Source organism: Malaclemys terrapin, chromosome 19 (assembly GCF_027887155.1).
Source record: "Malaclemys terrapin pileata isolate rMalTer1 chromosome 19, rMalTer1.hap1, whole genome shotgun sequence".
In the NCBI taxonomy this organism is placed as follows: Eukaryota; Metazoa; Chordata; order Testudines; family Emydidae; genus Malaclemys; species Malaclemys terrapin.
In genome coordinates this window covers 22890838-22907385 of record NC_071523.1, presented here as the reverse complement: position 1 = coordinate 22907385, position 16548 = coordinate 22890838, and the positions used below count along the sequence as shown (strand labels likewise).

Here is a 16548-nt window from a genome sequence, read left to right as displayed (position 1 = left end):
CCAAGTGACTTCAAGTTTTTCTCTTATTGATAATTTTGATTAGATAAATGTTTCCTATTTCCTAGCTTCCCTCTTTTGAAATAGTTGTTAACTATAGATTTTAAGGACCACATTCTCCTCTCACATGAGTACATGGATCCCATTGAGTCCAATGGGAACTGTACACACACTAGAAGCAGAATTTGTTTTAAAAAATTATGTCTGCCTTTGAAATTCAGTCAGTTAAGAGACTATGTGAGTTTACAAGTAGGTCTTCTAAATGTGTGACACAGATCCATACTTTACAAGGATATATATAATTACTTGAGGAATCTTCAGCTCCTTCTTGATTAAAATGGAAGAGAAAATGTTAAAAGAAATACACTTAGTATGGGGAAATTTTTTGTTTTTAATTTACAGCAGAAAGAATATAAAGCATTCAGAAAACATTTTCCATATTTTAAGGGCAATTCAAAACATTTTGCATGGTTCCAGCAGCTGAGTTCTTCAACAGATCCATTGATCCAGTGATGCTTTACATGCACAGTTACAAAAATAAAACTTACAAAAAAGAGACACCTATACTAATTTTACATGCAAGTCCTGGGGACCCCCTGTTGGGCACCAACTACTGTGTGGAACTGCTGTAAGCGTGCAACCACATAGGGAGGTCATGTTATAGTCTTTATTTCTTTCACACAGTATTACTTATGTCAAACGTGTTACACAAAGGAGCAATTCCATATTCAGGAGGCAGAAGAAGGTCCTGCTCCTGGCACTTGGGAATCCCGATTATCCAAGAAAGCTGCACTTACGTTCTCTTCTATCAGAAATAAGTTCCACAGTCAAGAAAGGGGTAAGCAAAAAAGCTTTTTCAATGGGGGAGCATTTTTAGTGGTCACATTCACTGAAAGGTTACAACCATGTTCAGCAAAGTACTTAAGGATATACTTAACTTTAAGCATGTGAGTAGTCCCATTAAGTTAAAGAACTACTCATATGGCTAACATTAAGCATGTGTGTAAATATTTTGCTGTATCAAGGTCTTTATCAGTAGATACACCACCAGGCCCATGGATCTGGAAGGGTAACTTGAAATAGCTCTGTATTTTACTGAAAATTTAAGTACAAATATAAGGGGTTAAAATGTTTCCACTGAGGTCATTATTCTTGTTAGGAAAAGATCAATTATATTTGTCATAATGCCAGTCAATGGGACAAACATTTATATTTCAAAATGTCAGAGTATTTACAGTATTAATACAGAGCATTCCAGTTCATTCCAAAGGAGTTTATTTTCAAATTCTGTTCCGATTATTTGTGTGTGGAATAGTTAATGTATAAGGTTCCATTTCAATAAAATATATGGAGATTATGAGGCTGCCACAGCCACAGTGTGGGAGCCAGACAATTTTTTTTTATTGAATCAGGTCATAAAGCAGCAGTTCACAAATGTACAGAGTTCTGATAAAGAGCTATATAGCACATATATTGTAATTCAATGCTGGCAGTGGAAGGAAGTAATTAAAAACCAGGTACAATTATAGAAAAGGCACCAAGAGCACTGACCCAAGTTTTTTGCCACAATCTTTGTGTTTACCCTTCTTTTAAAGACACCAGTTTAAAAGCTTCTCATTTGTGAATATTTTTAGGCTTCACAAAAAGCCTGGAGTTTAAACATTTTAGTTGGTGGCCAGGATCAAGTAAGAGCAACTATTCCAAAACTATGTAAAATTTACACCAACCATTTGGAAATTTTAAACTGGTACTAGCAACATAAAGTCACAGAAGCAATTTCTGATTTCAGCTACACTTGTGTAAATCCAGAGTAACTGCACTGACTTCAGGAGATTTACTCCTGATATAGACTAGTGTAATTAAGATCAGTCCCCTATCGTCTAAACTTCATGACAATTTAATTAGTATTTCAATTTTAAAAGTATCTGATTTCTTTGGCTCCTCACTATGTGGAAATAGCAATATACCATGACACCCCTACAAGACCAGTTTGCATCTTTTAAGTTTTACTTTTTATTTTTTTTAATTTTTGTGCATTTTTATTACATTTTCTGACTTCCAGCAGGAGATATGAAAATGTGAAACATATTTTCTACTTTCATACTATTTCTTTTTTCAGTTTATGTTCATTCTAAGTGTTCTTTATTGGAGTGAGTGTATGGTGTTAAGCTAGATACGTTTTTGTATTCTTATGATTATCTGCTTTGCAAAAGTAACTTAATTTTCTTAAGCAATATTAGCATTCACATTACTTGGCACCATTGGCAAAAAATTAAAATAAAATAAAATAAAAAAAACCTCCCGGTAGCCAAAATCAAATGTAAACATATCCTTTTTTAGTAAAGTTACTCTGCCTTTTTTCCTAAGTCTAAATACAGTAGCTCTTTTTTTTTTGCAGTTTAGTCATGCTTTAGCAAAATGTTCTTCTAATGAACATTTAAAATAAAGTTTCTTATAGTGAAATAAAGTTTTTGTTTCATTTTACAGACCATAGCCACTAATGCTTTGCTTTTTTCATTTCTTTTTTCTTGAATTCATGCACATATCTCTGTTTTAATATATACAATATGTACAAACAATACATCCACACTCTTTTCGCTCATTCAGACAAAACTATACAAATAATAATTTTATCTTGCCAAGTTATTGACCCTTTGTGAATAAAATATTTAGTAATTAATCAATATATTCCCTTTCAAATATTATTTCTCATTTTCCATTTCTACCTTCTATATATACAGAAACTGCCCAGATTTTGATGAAATAGCCAAAATAAGAAATTTACTGGCCAGGATGGAGCACCACTCTGATCTTTAGGTGGTATAAATGTCCAGGCAACATATGTACGTGACTGCTCAGAACAACAAAATTACTGTTTAAAAAAAAAAAAGAGCGCTACATACGTTACAAACTATTTTAAGTAAATAATTAAAAGTAAGGCCAAAAAATAAAGTGCTGAATATGAGAATAAGTACATGACACTTGAAATACTTGCAGGTTCTAGAAAAAATACCAAAAAAGGAACTTTTAAAAACTTGCTCAAGCTGCTCTCTTTATTTCCCATGCATTACCCGTTTGCCTTTTATGCCAACCCACTCTGTAAATTTCCAGGGGATGTATTAAAAACCTGCAGATTTAAAAAGTTGCATTAAGTGTGCTGTAGAGAGATTCAAATAAAAAGAAAGGACAGAAGTGCAAAGGAAATGAGAATGCATGTACCCAATAAAGATTTACTGATCTAAGCCCCTCCACTGACTCTTGAAGCTTCAGTTTCTTGGAGATGATTGACAGGTGCAGGAATAGCATTCTTGTGTTGCTTGTGCATTCCCACCTTTTCTTAACAATATTTTTGGTATAATATTTGTACAGTTCCACACGTTTTAATACAGCCCTATATGAAAAGGATAATTAATCGCTTCTTTTGGAGAGAATGAAGCAACTCACAAATTCCTCCTGGTGTCTTTTTTTCCCATGATCCAACAGAAGATTGAGTTCCAAGATGTCTTGCTGAACAAATTAAAAGTTGTCCATGAAAGTGCAAATGCAATGACCAAAACATTACTGTTAAAATCCTGCAGCTGAGATTCCCAGAACTGCAGTGGGTTTTTTGTTGTTGTTGCATGTCTCTGCTAAAAACAGAAAATGAAAACAGTCTGAAAAGCAATGTCACATTGCTACGGGATGCTGCTGTGTATCTTCAGGTTCCTTGGCCTTTTTCAATTCTTTCACTCTGAAACAATAAAAAGGCCCTCTATAACATTTCTATTCCAAAAGAATTTCAACAGGCAAAAGTCAAAGGGATCCCTCACTACAACTTCCAGTATGAAGTAGCCATCACCTTAAGAAAACTCAGGAGTATCAATAAGAAAGAACCTCCTGATACAGTAAACAATTGGGAGCCAGGGAAGGGGAGAAAAAACTCATTCAGAAGGAAGAATTCACCTTTCGCAACCCATTTCTGGACATCTTTATTTAATACCCAAATTCATTCTACTATCAAATCATCTTATTTAATTGTCTTTTAGGACTGCTTTTCATCAACTGCTTTTCTGCTGCTGCCTCATGTACCAGATAATTTGAGCAAAATGCACTTTCTATGCTGCCCCTTTTCACTGAACATGGGCAGATGCTCTACATCCAGCATTGTGGGGAGAACAGATTTATTCCAGACTTCCATGGCAAAGTTTTACTTAATTTATCCAGTACCTTAGATTAGTAGAATTTATACTGGCATCAATGTAAGCAGATACATTACTTCAACTTATTATCTCAGTCTCACTGTCAGCATCTGCACAGTCTGGTTACTTGTAGGATATATTTATGTGTATCTTCATAATCCCCAGTCAGGGACACAGTCTCTCCATGGAGTACTAACTCTGTAAAGAGCATTCAGATTCTACAGTTGCAAGAACTTTAGAAATGGAAGTGCATTCATAGATTTATGTAGCACCTATCACCATTGGATCTAGGTGCTTATTTACAAAGCTGTAGTACATTAGTTAAGTAAAACTATGAAAGTATGGGAAATTTAAAACTAAACAAATTAAATGACTTGGGTCATGCCTAGAAACCCATTAAGGCCGCTACTTGGCTAACATACTCTTGTTATGTCACTTCACCAAGGCTTCCTTGAAGTGACTAAATGAACAACTGCAGCCATCCAGAATTGATCTAGGCTATCACACTGTCAAGGCTTTATCAAGATGCTTAGTAATGAACTTAGCTTCAAGGGACAGAGTTTGGGGTCCCAGTCATCATTAGGGAGGGAATGAGATGTTAATGCAGTTCTGTATACCTCTGCTTTTGTATCCACTATGTATAGCTCAATCTAACTCTTCTTGGTCAAACAAAGCACTCAATGTCACAAAAGAGCTGCATAGTTTTTTTGTACTGGAGTTGAGGTAGCTCTTTAGGACTATATAACCCATATGATTTTGGCTATTTTTTGTTACAATATACACAACTTAGTAAAATAATTTTAGACATTCTAGCTAGTCATGGACTCATTTCTATGAACCATCAAAATGCATTAACTCCAGTTCAGAATGAACAGCATGTTAAATCTGATTTCAGATGCAGTGTATTGGAATAAGCTACTATATGTTGTGGAAGCAGAGAAAATGGAATATGGAATCACATCTATGTGAAAAAAACCTGCCTGACTCTGAATGTCCTTGCTCAGTTACTCTGAGGGTAGTTTTCCTCCAAAAGGTTGTGATTATGACCCAAAGTAGAAGGATTTAGCAGAGCACATCCACACTTGTTAGTATATTAATTTCTTAAGCAAATTGACCTAGAAACACAACAAGGGGATAAATTCAGAGGTGCTTTAAAAAGTATTTCAAGTTTCACATCTGTAAGTGGGCATAAGGGCATCCAACTAAATCTGAATGAATGTAACAGAGCCATAGGTTAGCATAATTTAGATGCTATGGGGATAGAACAGAGGCACTTAGCAGAAAGAGCAACTAATAGAGTGCAAATTAAAGTAGGTATCCACCACTACATTATCTTTTGCTCCGCTGTGTAAAGGGACTCCTTTATACTTACATATTGATGTGAAATCACTACAAACTTACACATCATCTCTGAATTTGGCCCAGTGACTATTTTCAACTGTCTTTCAGCTAAATCAAAGCTCTAGCATTCAGGACATCCTGTACTCTTGTGACACTGGGGGACATGGGCTCCAGCAATGAATGAATGGATCACACGGGTAGTATGCATGCATTTAGAACATTACTAATTGTCTTTATTTTACTGAAGTGTTTGAGAATTCCATGATAGGGAGGACACAGAGTGTGCATATTGCTGATCAAACATGAAAATAGGGTCTGCAGTGTGGCATGACTCTGAAGCCCTGGCTACACTAACAACATCAACTATAGCTGAAAGTGGCATCTCACTCCCACTTTCTGAAACACTAAGCAGTTTTGACTGACACTAGGATTTAAACCCAGTACAGAGTCAGGGAGCCCCATTGCTGTAAAACAATGATTCAATTTTGTTGTGTAGTCAAAGTATCATTGCAGTCAAAGACATGTCAAAGGCTAGCTTTTCTTTTCTGCTGTAAGGGAGCTAAGGTGAAATCCTGGCTCCAGTGAAGTCAATGGCGAAACTCCCATTGACTTCAACGGATACAGAATTTCACTCCAGTTGCCTGGGAGGAATTCTCCATTCTGTATCCTATGGAGGTTACTCCCTCTTTGCAGCTCACTGTGGTTGTTCTGCTAATTATCTGGTGGTCCTGTTCTTGTATTACAGGATATATGTATTCAGAAACAGAGGGAATTTATAATTCTGTACTTACGCACAATAAACACAAACTCAGAATATTCTTAATTTGTTAAAACTTAAGCTCTCTTTCCGTGCAGCAGGAAAGTGAAAAGTTACTTCTCCCTAGATGTGCACTAGTTCACATTTTATGTTGAAACTAATCACACATATGCAAAAGATATCACCTACGATGCAGGACAGGTAGTGCAACTTGTGCATTTTTCAGTTGCACCTCTTACTGTAATATAAAATTCACCTGTTATTACTATAGGTCTCATTGAGAACATGCACGATTGGTAAGCTGTGGCTCTTACTGATCCATGCTGTATCCATGTTTAGCACTTCAACATGCAAGTTCTACACTAACAGAACACACTTTTGCTGGAAAAATGCAAGACATGCTTTGCTGCCAACTTCAACTTAGGACATGCAACATCTGTACTGGTGCATACCTGTTTAACTGGAATATGCATGCTAATGCAAGTTGATTACTGTAGCATTCAATATTTGCACTAGTACAGATCCTGTTCACAAATATGCAACACCTTTCTCGGTCAAATGAGTCCTGTACTAGTTACTAGGTTTGTAGGCTTGTACAAATTTTGGAACTGCAGTGTTGATTGTTGCTTAAACATAAGAACATAAGTGAAAGATGCTGCAGTGTGCATAATTACATTCACAGACCGAATGTGCTTCACAACCTTGTATTCCACAGTATTTGGAAAATGACTTAAAGATGATGCTAGTTAATACTTTTTGAATTTGTTAATTTTTCCCACATAGTCAATAGCCGTGTGTGCAGGGGAGTGAGGAGGGGAGGGGGATAGGGGAGAGTATGTTTGTACAGGTAGTCATTTATTTTTATAATGTACTTCATGTTAATACAAAGAATATGCCTAAACAGTGTCAAAATTGTGGTGACACAGACAGCAATCAAGAAGATTAAATCTAAGGATGATGTTTTATTTTTGAATTGTACTTAGAAATGAAGGGCACAAGTGAAATATCCCAATACAAGGGGGTTCCTTGGCTGACAAAGAGCTACTGGAATGGCTCTGCCTGTACTCTTCGTTGCTCCTCAGGATAAGGGGTCTGGCTGTAGTGGAGGCGGCTCTGGCTGTTCTTGGCTGGCTCAGTGCAGCTAGAATGTAAACTGAGGCACCTCTGAGGCTGCTCTTTTTTATAGTGGGGACTGGGCAGGCCCTGTGAGTTTGGGTGGAACAGAGATGGCACGAAGATCTCTCTTTTCTCCAACCCTGTGCCAAGTGCAAGAATGAAGAAACAGAATCAGTCAAGGTCTTCTTTAGATCCATTCTGAGTTGTTTTTAAATTATGTTTGAGACAAAACATATACATATTTTTCTATACAGAATTTAAAATATTTACTAATTACCAAATAGCTCTGAATTGCTCTCAAGTGAACCTGAGTTAATGTTTTTGAACTGATTATTTTTGTGTCCAATAGTTCATTCAGAAGTCTTGCCAGTTTGTCACATAAAATGTGCACAATGCAAGTCCTTCAGAAACCCTCCTGGAAAGTAGTTACTCTTGTCACCAGCAGCAGCCTTTAGTCCAGTTTAATACTTCCAAAATTAAACAAAAATCATTTTTTGATCAGTGCCAGTTTTATCTGGTGATGTTTTACAGTGATATACGCTAGAACAGGAGAACAGGCCAGTTATCTTCCATTTACTAGACTCAGTGTAAAAAAAAGTACAAACTAAAATTTCAAAATATGAAACAATGTGATTCCAAGATGGATTCCTGGACAAATTATCCCCTATAAATAGAAATTCATAATAGCAGTGCTGCTCACACAGCTCACAAGAGAGCGACAGCTGGCACTGCCTTACTGCAACTAGCCAAGACATTTTCTGCACCTTGTTTCATCTCTTTCCACTTTGAATTTCAGGTGGGGAAGGGGGCGGAGGTCTGTGGAGGCTCCCTTCCTTTGCCAGCATTAGCAACCTGCCAGGAGTAAAAGACTGCGCCAGATTTTTATAAAACGAAGAAGGCATTTGCCCCAGAAAATGACAGCTCTCCGAATGGATTGTTCATCTGGGTCTGAGCAGACTCCGAATACTGACACCTGCCTCTGCACCTTAAGTCAGTGCAGCCATAGGCAGAAGTAGCACTAGGCCAAAGTTTTAGGTGGGGGCTGTAGCTTGTCTCAGCTCTATATGCATGTTCTCATTAGTTAAGGGCACTTTTGAAAGTGCCTCTTAGCACTGTGATGTGGCTGACAGGGCTGTTCAAGTGAAGTCCTGCTGGTGCTGAAATGTGAACTCTGTAGCCTGAGGCACTGGAGCGCTGCCCCACATGTGGCCTTCATCAAGAAGAGCTGTTTGCTGTTGCATTGGCCCGTGTGAAAGGTGCACAGAATTGGGAAGAAGGTGAATTTATTTTCTCGTGTATCTGTGTGAGGTAAGCTCCAGTGTCAAAGGCTCCACTGGAGAGCTCTGAATCATACATTTTGGCCAGAGGCCATGCTGGCCAGCTCCAGGTACAGGGTCATTCTTCACTAGTGAGCGAAGGGCGGGCAGCTGGATTGAGTAAGCCAGAGTGACAGGGAGTATCACTGCCACTGCCCCCCTCCCGTTTATGGTGTTCTAATAAGTTAACTGAGAGGTTTGGTCCTTTTAAATGTGAAGAACAGAGCTTTTGAGCTGTGACCCTGTAAAGTGTAAAGATCACAAACAATCCTACAGCTCCTAAAGTGCCCCAGCTAGACAGTTCTCATGACCTTTGGATTTTATTACTTATTCAAATACCATTAAGGAAGTTGCATTGTTATATGCTGAAGCAATGTAGTAAGCAACAGCCCTGAAAGCCAGCAGCAGTTTGTATTGTATTATTTCCCTCAAATTTCAAATGAGTATTTGTGAGCAAATGAATTAGGCCTACTTAGAAAAGTTACAGCAGACGATAGCTTCATGGGTAAAGCGTAAGGCAAAGCTGTTTCATAAAAATTACTCTATAATGCTCAGCCAGGGAAATGTTCAATGAGTCAGTGAGTTTATAGCAAAAAAGTTCTGGCAATGCTGGAGGTCAGTAATATAAAGGACAGGGTGAATTAGAGCCACAGAAGGCTTTTTAGTCAGTTACCTGTTGCTCTGAGAGCTGAATTGGCTTGTGTGAAATTTAGGAAATGGGAGCTCTTGCCTTTTTCCAGATATCTCATTTGGATTGCAAAACAAAAGAGACAGAAAGGCCCAATAAGAATGACACCCCAGAGCATGGGGCCTGCAATTTAACACACACATTTGTGCTCCAAAAACATTCAGTCCCTGCAAAAGGTAAACGAAACAAAATTACTTTGGAAACTTTCATTGCAGCCACCTTGACACGCCCCACATGACATTTTTCTCCCATTATCCTTACATTGGATTACTCAGGAGAGGGCTTTGCCCCCTCACCCTAACATTTTCCCCATTCTTAATGTTACTACAAGACACATAAGAAATTGGGTATTTAATGCAATGGCTGCTGCATATCAGACATTTCCTGCTTTTATTAAAAGAACCTTGGTGTACAAGAGTGGGAGAGGCTGTATCTTTGAACTGCTGGGGGAAGAACTGGCCTGCAGAGAGCAACAGAGTACATTTTATGGGGTTGTTCATTCAGGTATGAAATAAAGAAGTTGTACTTACCAGAGTAATTGACATCACATGGTACATATACCCTCCCAAAAGCAGAGAACCACACATAACCAATGGGATGAAGTTTTTAAAAGGATGCTGCCATAAATGAATTTATTCCTTTTATTATTGCTTGTTTCCTATGGTAACTTTGATTGTTCTGCCCAAGAAAACAGGCTAGAACCTTTGTTGTAAGCAGACAGTAGTTTAACCAGTACAGCAATTCAGGAAGACCTGATTGTTATGAATACCAGCTCCTCAGAGTTATGGGAGAAGGGGTCACTGGAACATCACACATCTCTCTCTGAGTGTCTTGTAGCTGCACCCTGCATCTGTATTCTGAACAAAACTTGCACGTGGGAGGTTAATAGGAAGTTTAAACAAAGGAGCAGGTCAACCTTTTATATGTTTAGGAGAGAGAAATAGAGATTCAGCATAGCTGAAATCTCTCCAAGGTTCCTTTGGGATGAAAGGATCTACTAATTGTGCGTTATTATTACCAGTTCCTTCTGAAATAGCATGTTATCACTGCTGCAGAAATGTAGACAATTAATAGTGACAAAATAAGGCCCTTTGAGATCTGCAGCTTTCTTACATAAATCCCATCCAAAAAATCTTAACCTGCACTGAGAAATCTGTTATATTTAATCCAGGTAATTCTTTGGGAGAACACCTTCTTCCCTTCGCCTTTTTTTTTTTTTTTTTAAATATTGAAACTTCACAATATAAACTAAAAATTAGGGCTGTCAAGCAATTAAAAAAATTAATCAAAATTAATTGAACTGTTAAACAATAATACAATACCATTTATTTAAATATTTTTGGATGTTTTCTACATTTTCAAATATATTGATTTCAGTTACAACACAGAATACAACGTGTACAGTGCTCACTTTGTATTTATTTTTTAATACAAATATTTGCACTGTAAAAAAACAAAAAAAATAGTATTTTTCAATTCACCTAATATAAGTACTGTAGTGCAATCTCTATCATGAAAGTTGAATTTACAAATGTCGAATTATGTACAAAAAATAACTGCATTCAAAAATAAAACAATGTAAAACTTTAGAGCCTACAAGTCTACTCAGTCCTACTTCAGCCAATCGCTCAGACAAACAAGTTTAGTTACATTTGCAGGAGATAATGGCACCCGCTTCTTGTTTACGTCACCTGAAAGTGAGAACAGGCGTTCGCATGGCACTGTTGTAACCGGCGTTGCAAGATATTTATGTGCCAGATGCGCTAAAGATTCATATGTCCCTTCATGGACCATTCCAGAGGATATGCATCCATGCTGATGACTGGTTCCGCTCGATAATCCAAAGCAGAGCAGACTGATGCATGTTCATTTTCATCATCTGAGTCAGATGCCACCAGCAGAAGATTGATTATTATTTTTTTTTTTTGGTAGTTCGGGTTCTGTAGTTTCCGCATCAGAATGTTGCTCTTTTAAGACTTCTGAAAGCACGCTCCACACCTCGTCCCTCTCAGATTTTGGAAGGTGCTTCAGATTCTTAAACTTTAGGTCGAGTGCTGTAGCTATTTTTAGAAATCTCACATTGATATCTTCTTTGTATTTTGTCAGTGACAGTGTTTGTAAATCAAACAACATGTGCTGGGTTATAATCTGAGACTGCTATAACATGAAATATATGGCAGAATGTGGGTAAAAAAGAGCAGGGGACATACAATTCTCCCCCAAGGAGTTCAGTCTCAAATTTAATTAACACACTATTTTTTAACGAACATTATCAGCATGGAAGCATTTCCTCCGGAATGATGGCTGAAGCATGAAGGGACATAAGAATGTTTAGCATATCTGGTATGTAAATATCTTGTGATGCCAGCTACAACAGTGCCATGTGAACACCTGTTCTCACTTTCAGGTGACATTGTAAATAAGAAGCAGGCAGCAGTATCTCCCGTAAATGTAAACAAATTTGTTTTTCTTAGCGATTGGCTGAACAAGAAGTAGGACTGAGTGGACTTGTAGGCTCTAAAGTTTTACATTGTTTTGGTTTTGAATGCAGTTATGTAACAAAAAAAATCTACATTTGTAAATTACACTTTCATGACAGAGATTGCACTACAGTACTTGTATGAGGTGAACTGAAAAATACTATTATTTTTATCATTTTTACAGTGCAAATATTTGTAAACAAAAATAATATAAAGTGAGCACTGTACACTTTGTATTCTGTATTGTAACAGAAATCAATATAGTTGAAAATGTAGAAAAACATCAAAAAATATGTAATAAATTTCAATTGGTATTCTATTGTTTAATAGTGTGATTAATTGCGATTAATTTTTTTAATCCAGTGTGTATACAAGTGTTGGTGCACTGTGTGGTGTGTACATGCACACACAAGGTTTGTGTGCATGTTGATACATGCACATTTACAGCAATAAAGAATGAGTAGTTGTACAGTCTCTTATGCTTCAGCAAAGTCGCAGGTGATACACCTTGCAGCAGCTCATCACTTACATTTTCCAAATATACAGAAAAAATAGTAGTACAGGTTAAGAGAGTAAGAAGCAGAAACTGTGGTTTATTGTGAAAATGAGAACTGTGCACTTGGAATGATTTCTGATGCATCATCCTAAAATGTATTTACACCCCCCTTGTGCACATAACCCATTATTCATTGAAAAACTGGTTGATTTAAAGTCATTAGTCACTGGCTGTACTTCCCTGATTCACATTCTTTAATTATTTGTATTACAGTGGAGCCCAAAGGTCCCAATCAAGGATTGGGTCCCACTGAGCTAGGCACTATGCGAACGTGTATAAAGACACAGTCACTGCCTCAAAAATAACAAGACAACTGACATATTGGGCAGAGGGAACACAATCAAATGTGGACCATTTTTACATACATGTCTCCATTTGCAATATATTTTTTCCTCAGTTATTATAAATGAAATGCCAAGTCTCCCCTGTGCACCTCAAACTAGACATCACATAGTGGTTAGTTCCTTATACGTGTCATATTAAAGGTAGATCTTAAGAAAAATCTCTGAACATCTACTGCTCCCTTACCATCTCAGATGTCAGGGATTGTTATATTTTATTTAATTTATATAATATACATATTATGGAGATATACCTATCTCATAGAACTGGAAGGGACCCTGAAAGGTCAAGTCCAGCCCCCTGGCTTCACTAGCAGGACCAAGTACTGATTTTTGCCCCAGAGCCCCAAGTGGTCCCCTCAAGGATTGAACTCACAACCCTGGGTTTAGCAGGCCAATGCTCAAACCACTGAGCTATCCCTCCCCCCTACATGAAGCCATTTACATCTATTGTATAAGTAGATTCCTTTGTTTTATTTGGAAAATCATGTGGGCTAAGAACTATCATTGTAGAGCTTAGCGGTAGAGGGAGAGATGAGCCAGTGAATGGCAAATGGACAAAAAAATCCACTCATGTCTGCTCTACATTAAAAGGTGGGAAGTGTTAAATTGTGCTCCCCATACATTCTTGTAACAGAATAGAATATTTCATTTAGACAATTTCTCATTAAATTTCAGCTACTTACAGTGAAACTTCAGAGCACTTTTTTTTTAAATATTTGAGGAATCAGTGTTTTACTATATATCAGACTGTGATGCAGAGAGACAGTGAAATCATATACAATTCAAATAAAAGCAAAATGATTGATGTTCCTGGCTGCTTTTTGGTCATTTAATCAAGCCATTTAAATATTTCATACCAGTGAGTAACTACAAGATATTTGAATCCCATCCATCCTACTGTGTTTAGCCTATGGAGAAACCTGCACATGTACTGCACCTTCAGAAATTGCTTCCTGTAGTTTCTGATATGCCCTACAATCCATTTAAACTGCAACAATAACAAGAGAATTCTTATGTTAAATAAATTCCATTCACAGGTAGCACTGAACTCTCTAGCCGCTGCAGAGCACCACACTAAAATCCCAAGGGCAGATCCTCAGCTGGTATAACTTGCCATAGCTCCACTGAAATCAATGATCTGTCCTCCCCAATCTCTCTCCCTTCAAAATTACCTGGGTCTTTATTTTCATTATTGAATGCGACGAGAAGGTTACTCACCTTGTGCAATAACGGGTGAGACGAGTGTCCCTGTGGGTGCTCGACTCCAGGTGAAGATGCGTCCCTGAGCCTTTGCTCAGAAAGTTTTGCAGCAGTGCCAGTACAGGCTGCGCATGCACAGTGCCTACCTAGCACGCTGTTGGCACCTCAATAGCACATGCGCGATCCAGACTCCTCAGTTTCTTCTCTACCCTGGAGTCTGCCCCTAACTCCGAAGTAGACGGGAGGTGGGTGGGTAGTGGAGCACCCACAGGGACACTCATCTCGAAGAACCTCAGTTACTGCACAAGGTGAGTAACCTTTTCTTCGAGAGAGATGTCCCTGTGGGTGTTCCACTCCAGGTGACTGAAGAGCACTGCCCGCCTAGGATGGTAGGGGCTTTGGAGTTGGCACAAAAACAACTGATAGCACAGTTTGACCAAGTCAAGTATCTGCCTGAGGGCCTTGCGTGACAGCATAATGTTTAGCGAAAGTATGTTCAGAGGCCCAGGTGGAGGCCTTGTAAATGTCTATAAGGGGAACGTTGTGTAGGAATGCTACTGATGCCAATATGGATCTAGTAGAGTGCATCTTCATCCCCGCTGGAGGTTGTATGCCTTTTAATTGATAGCATAATTGGATGCATCCAGATATCCATCTAGAGATATTTTGAGTGGATATGGAGTTACCCTTAGAACTTTCTGCTATGGAGATAAAAAGCTTCAGTGAGACTCTAAATGGCTTGGTCCTGTCCAAGTAAAAAGACAGTGCTCTCCTAACATCGAGGGTGTGCATCATAGCCTCAAAACTGTTGGCGTGGTTTAGGAAAGAAGGTTGGTAGCTGTATCGGCTGATTGATGTGGAAGGAGGAATGTATTTTGGGAAGGAATTTGGGATGGGTACGTAACGTTACTTTATCTTTACAAAAGATGGTATATGGTGGGTCTGCCATAAGCGCTCTGATTTCTCCCACTTGTCTGGCTGATATGATAGCGATTAGAAACGCCACCTTCATGGAGAGGTGTAGTAGGGAGCAGTTTGCTAGAGTTTCAAAAGGTTTATGTGTGAGGGCTGTTAGGACCAAGTTTAAGTCCCATGGTTGCGTAGATGGAATTGTTTTGTGATTGGGTGAACAAAGATTGTAGTGTTGCCGATTTTTTGGTGAAAGGCGAAGATAGCTGCAAGATGTATCTTAATTGAGCTGAGGGATAGAGTGTATTGTTTCAATTCTAAGAGGTATTCAGATACAATTGGAAGAGGTGCAGATGTTGCAACCGTTTGTCTAGCGGCACACCATGAAGTAAATCTTTTCCACTTATGGAGGTAAGTGTTGCATGTAGTCTGTTTCCTGCTGTATAGTAGCACCCGCTGGACCTGTTCAGAGCAAACTAGCTCCTCATTAGAGAACCAGGTGTTCAGATGTAGTATCCCTATGTTGGGATGTTGTAATTGGCCCTCCTGTTGTGTCAGTAGATCTGTCTGGAAAGGGAGTGTGATTGTGATACATGCCGACATCCATGTAATGTACAGATACCATACTTGTCTTGGCCACGGGGGGGGGGGGGGGGGGGTGTTATTAAGATGACCTTGAGCCTGTTGGTCCTTATTTTCTTTATTATTCTGGGTAGTAATGGTATTAGTGGGAACGAGTCTAGAAGGTCTGTGTTCCAAATGATCATGAATGCATCCCTCATTGATCGCTTCCCCAGACCAGCTCTGGAGCAGAATTTGGGGCATTTTGTGTTGCAAGCCGTCGCAAATAGATCCGTTTGCGGGTGACCCCAGTTTTGAAAAATGTCCCCCAGTATGGTGGTGTTTAACTCCCATTCGTGATCGAAGGGAAAATATCTGCTGCGCTTGTCTGCCGTGGTGTTCTGGCATCCTGGGAGGTAGGAGGCTGAGATATGTATATTCTGTTGGATGCACCAATTCCAGAGTTTCATCACCTCGGTACATAGTGAATGTGACCAGGCTCCTCGTCTGTTTATGTAAAACATACAGGCAATGTTGTCAGTCATTACTCATATATTTTGGTTTCTTATGAGTGGCAGGAAGCAGAGGCAGGCATTGCGGATGGAGTGAAATTCTAGTAGATTTATATGTAGTCTTGTCTCTGTTGTGGACCATAATCCCTGAGCTGTGCGCTCTTGCATGTGAGCCCCCCACCCGATAACGGATGCATCCATTGTGATCATGATTAATGGAGGATCCTGTGTTAAAGAGATACCCGAGCACAGGTTGTGTGGTTGAGTCCACCAGGTCAGTGAGTCCTTGACCTTGGGTGGCATATTTAGTCACATGTTTAACCTGTGTTTGTTTCGTTTGTAAATGGTTGCTAGCCATCCTTGTAGGCAGCGCATGTGCAAGTGTGCATGTTTGACCACAAATATACATGCCACCATGTGCCACAACAGTTGTAAGCATTCATGGGCAATGGTCTATGGACTGTTCTGTATCATTAATATGAGTGATCTTATGGTGTTGGATCTGTCTCATGGAAGTGACGCTTTCACCGCTTTCGAATCGAGGTAAGCGCTGATGAACTCCAGCCATTGAGTTGGTTCTGTTGTAGATTTCT

The 16548-nt window shown here is 38.7% G+C and overlaps 1 protein-coding gene across 8 annotated transcripts in view; it reads right to left on the bottom strand.

Annotated features, from left to right (window-relative positions):
• Window positions 1-368: 368 nt before the first annotated feature.
• Window positions 369-16548, bottom strand: part of CAMTA1 (calmodulin binding transcription activator 1) — a 668552-nt gene continuing 652372 nt past the window's right edge. For 5 of the 8 annotated variants that reach the window (XM_054008960.1, XM_054008956.1, XM_054008958.1 and 2 more), the window contains one exon: window positions 369-3727. In XM_054008960.1, the coding sequence (XP_053864935.1) occupies window positions 3695-3727 (33 nt within the window). In that variant the 3' untranslated portion in view covers window positions 369-3694. Of the gene's footprint in view, window positions 3728-7244; window positions 7530-9378; window positions 9561-16548 lie in introns of those variants that run through there. The other 3 variants (XM_054008955.1, XM_054008963.1, XM_054008962.1) reach the window with 2 other exon arrangements.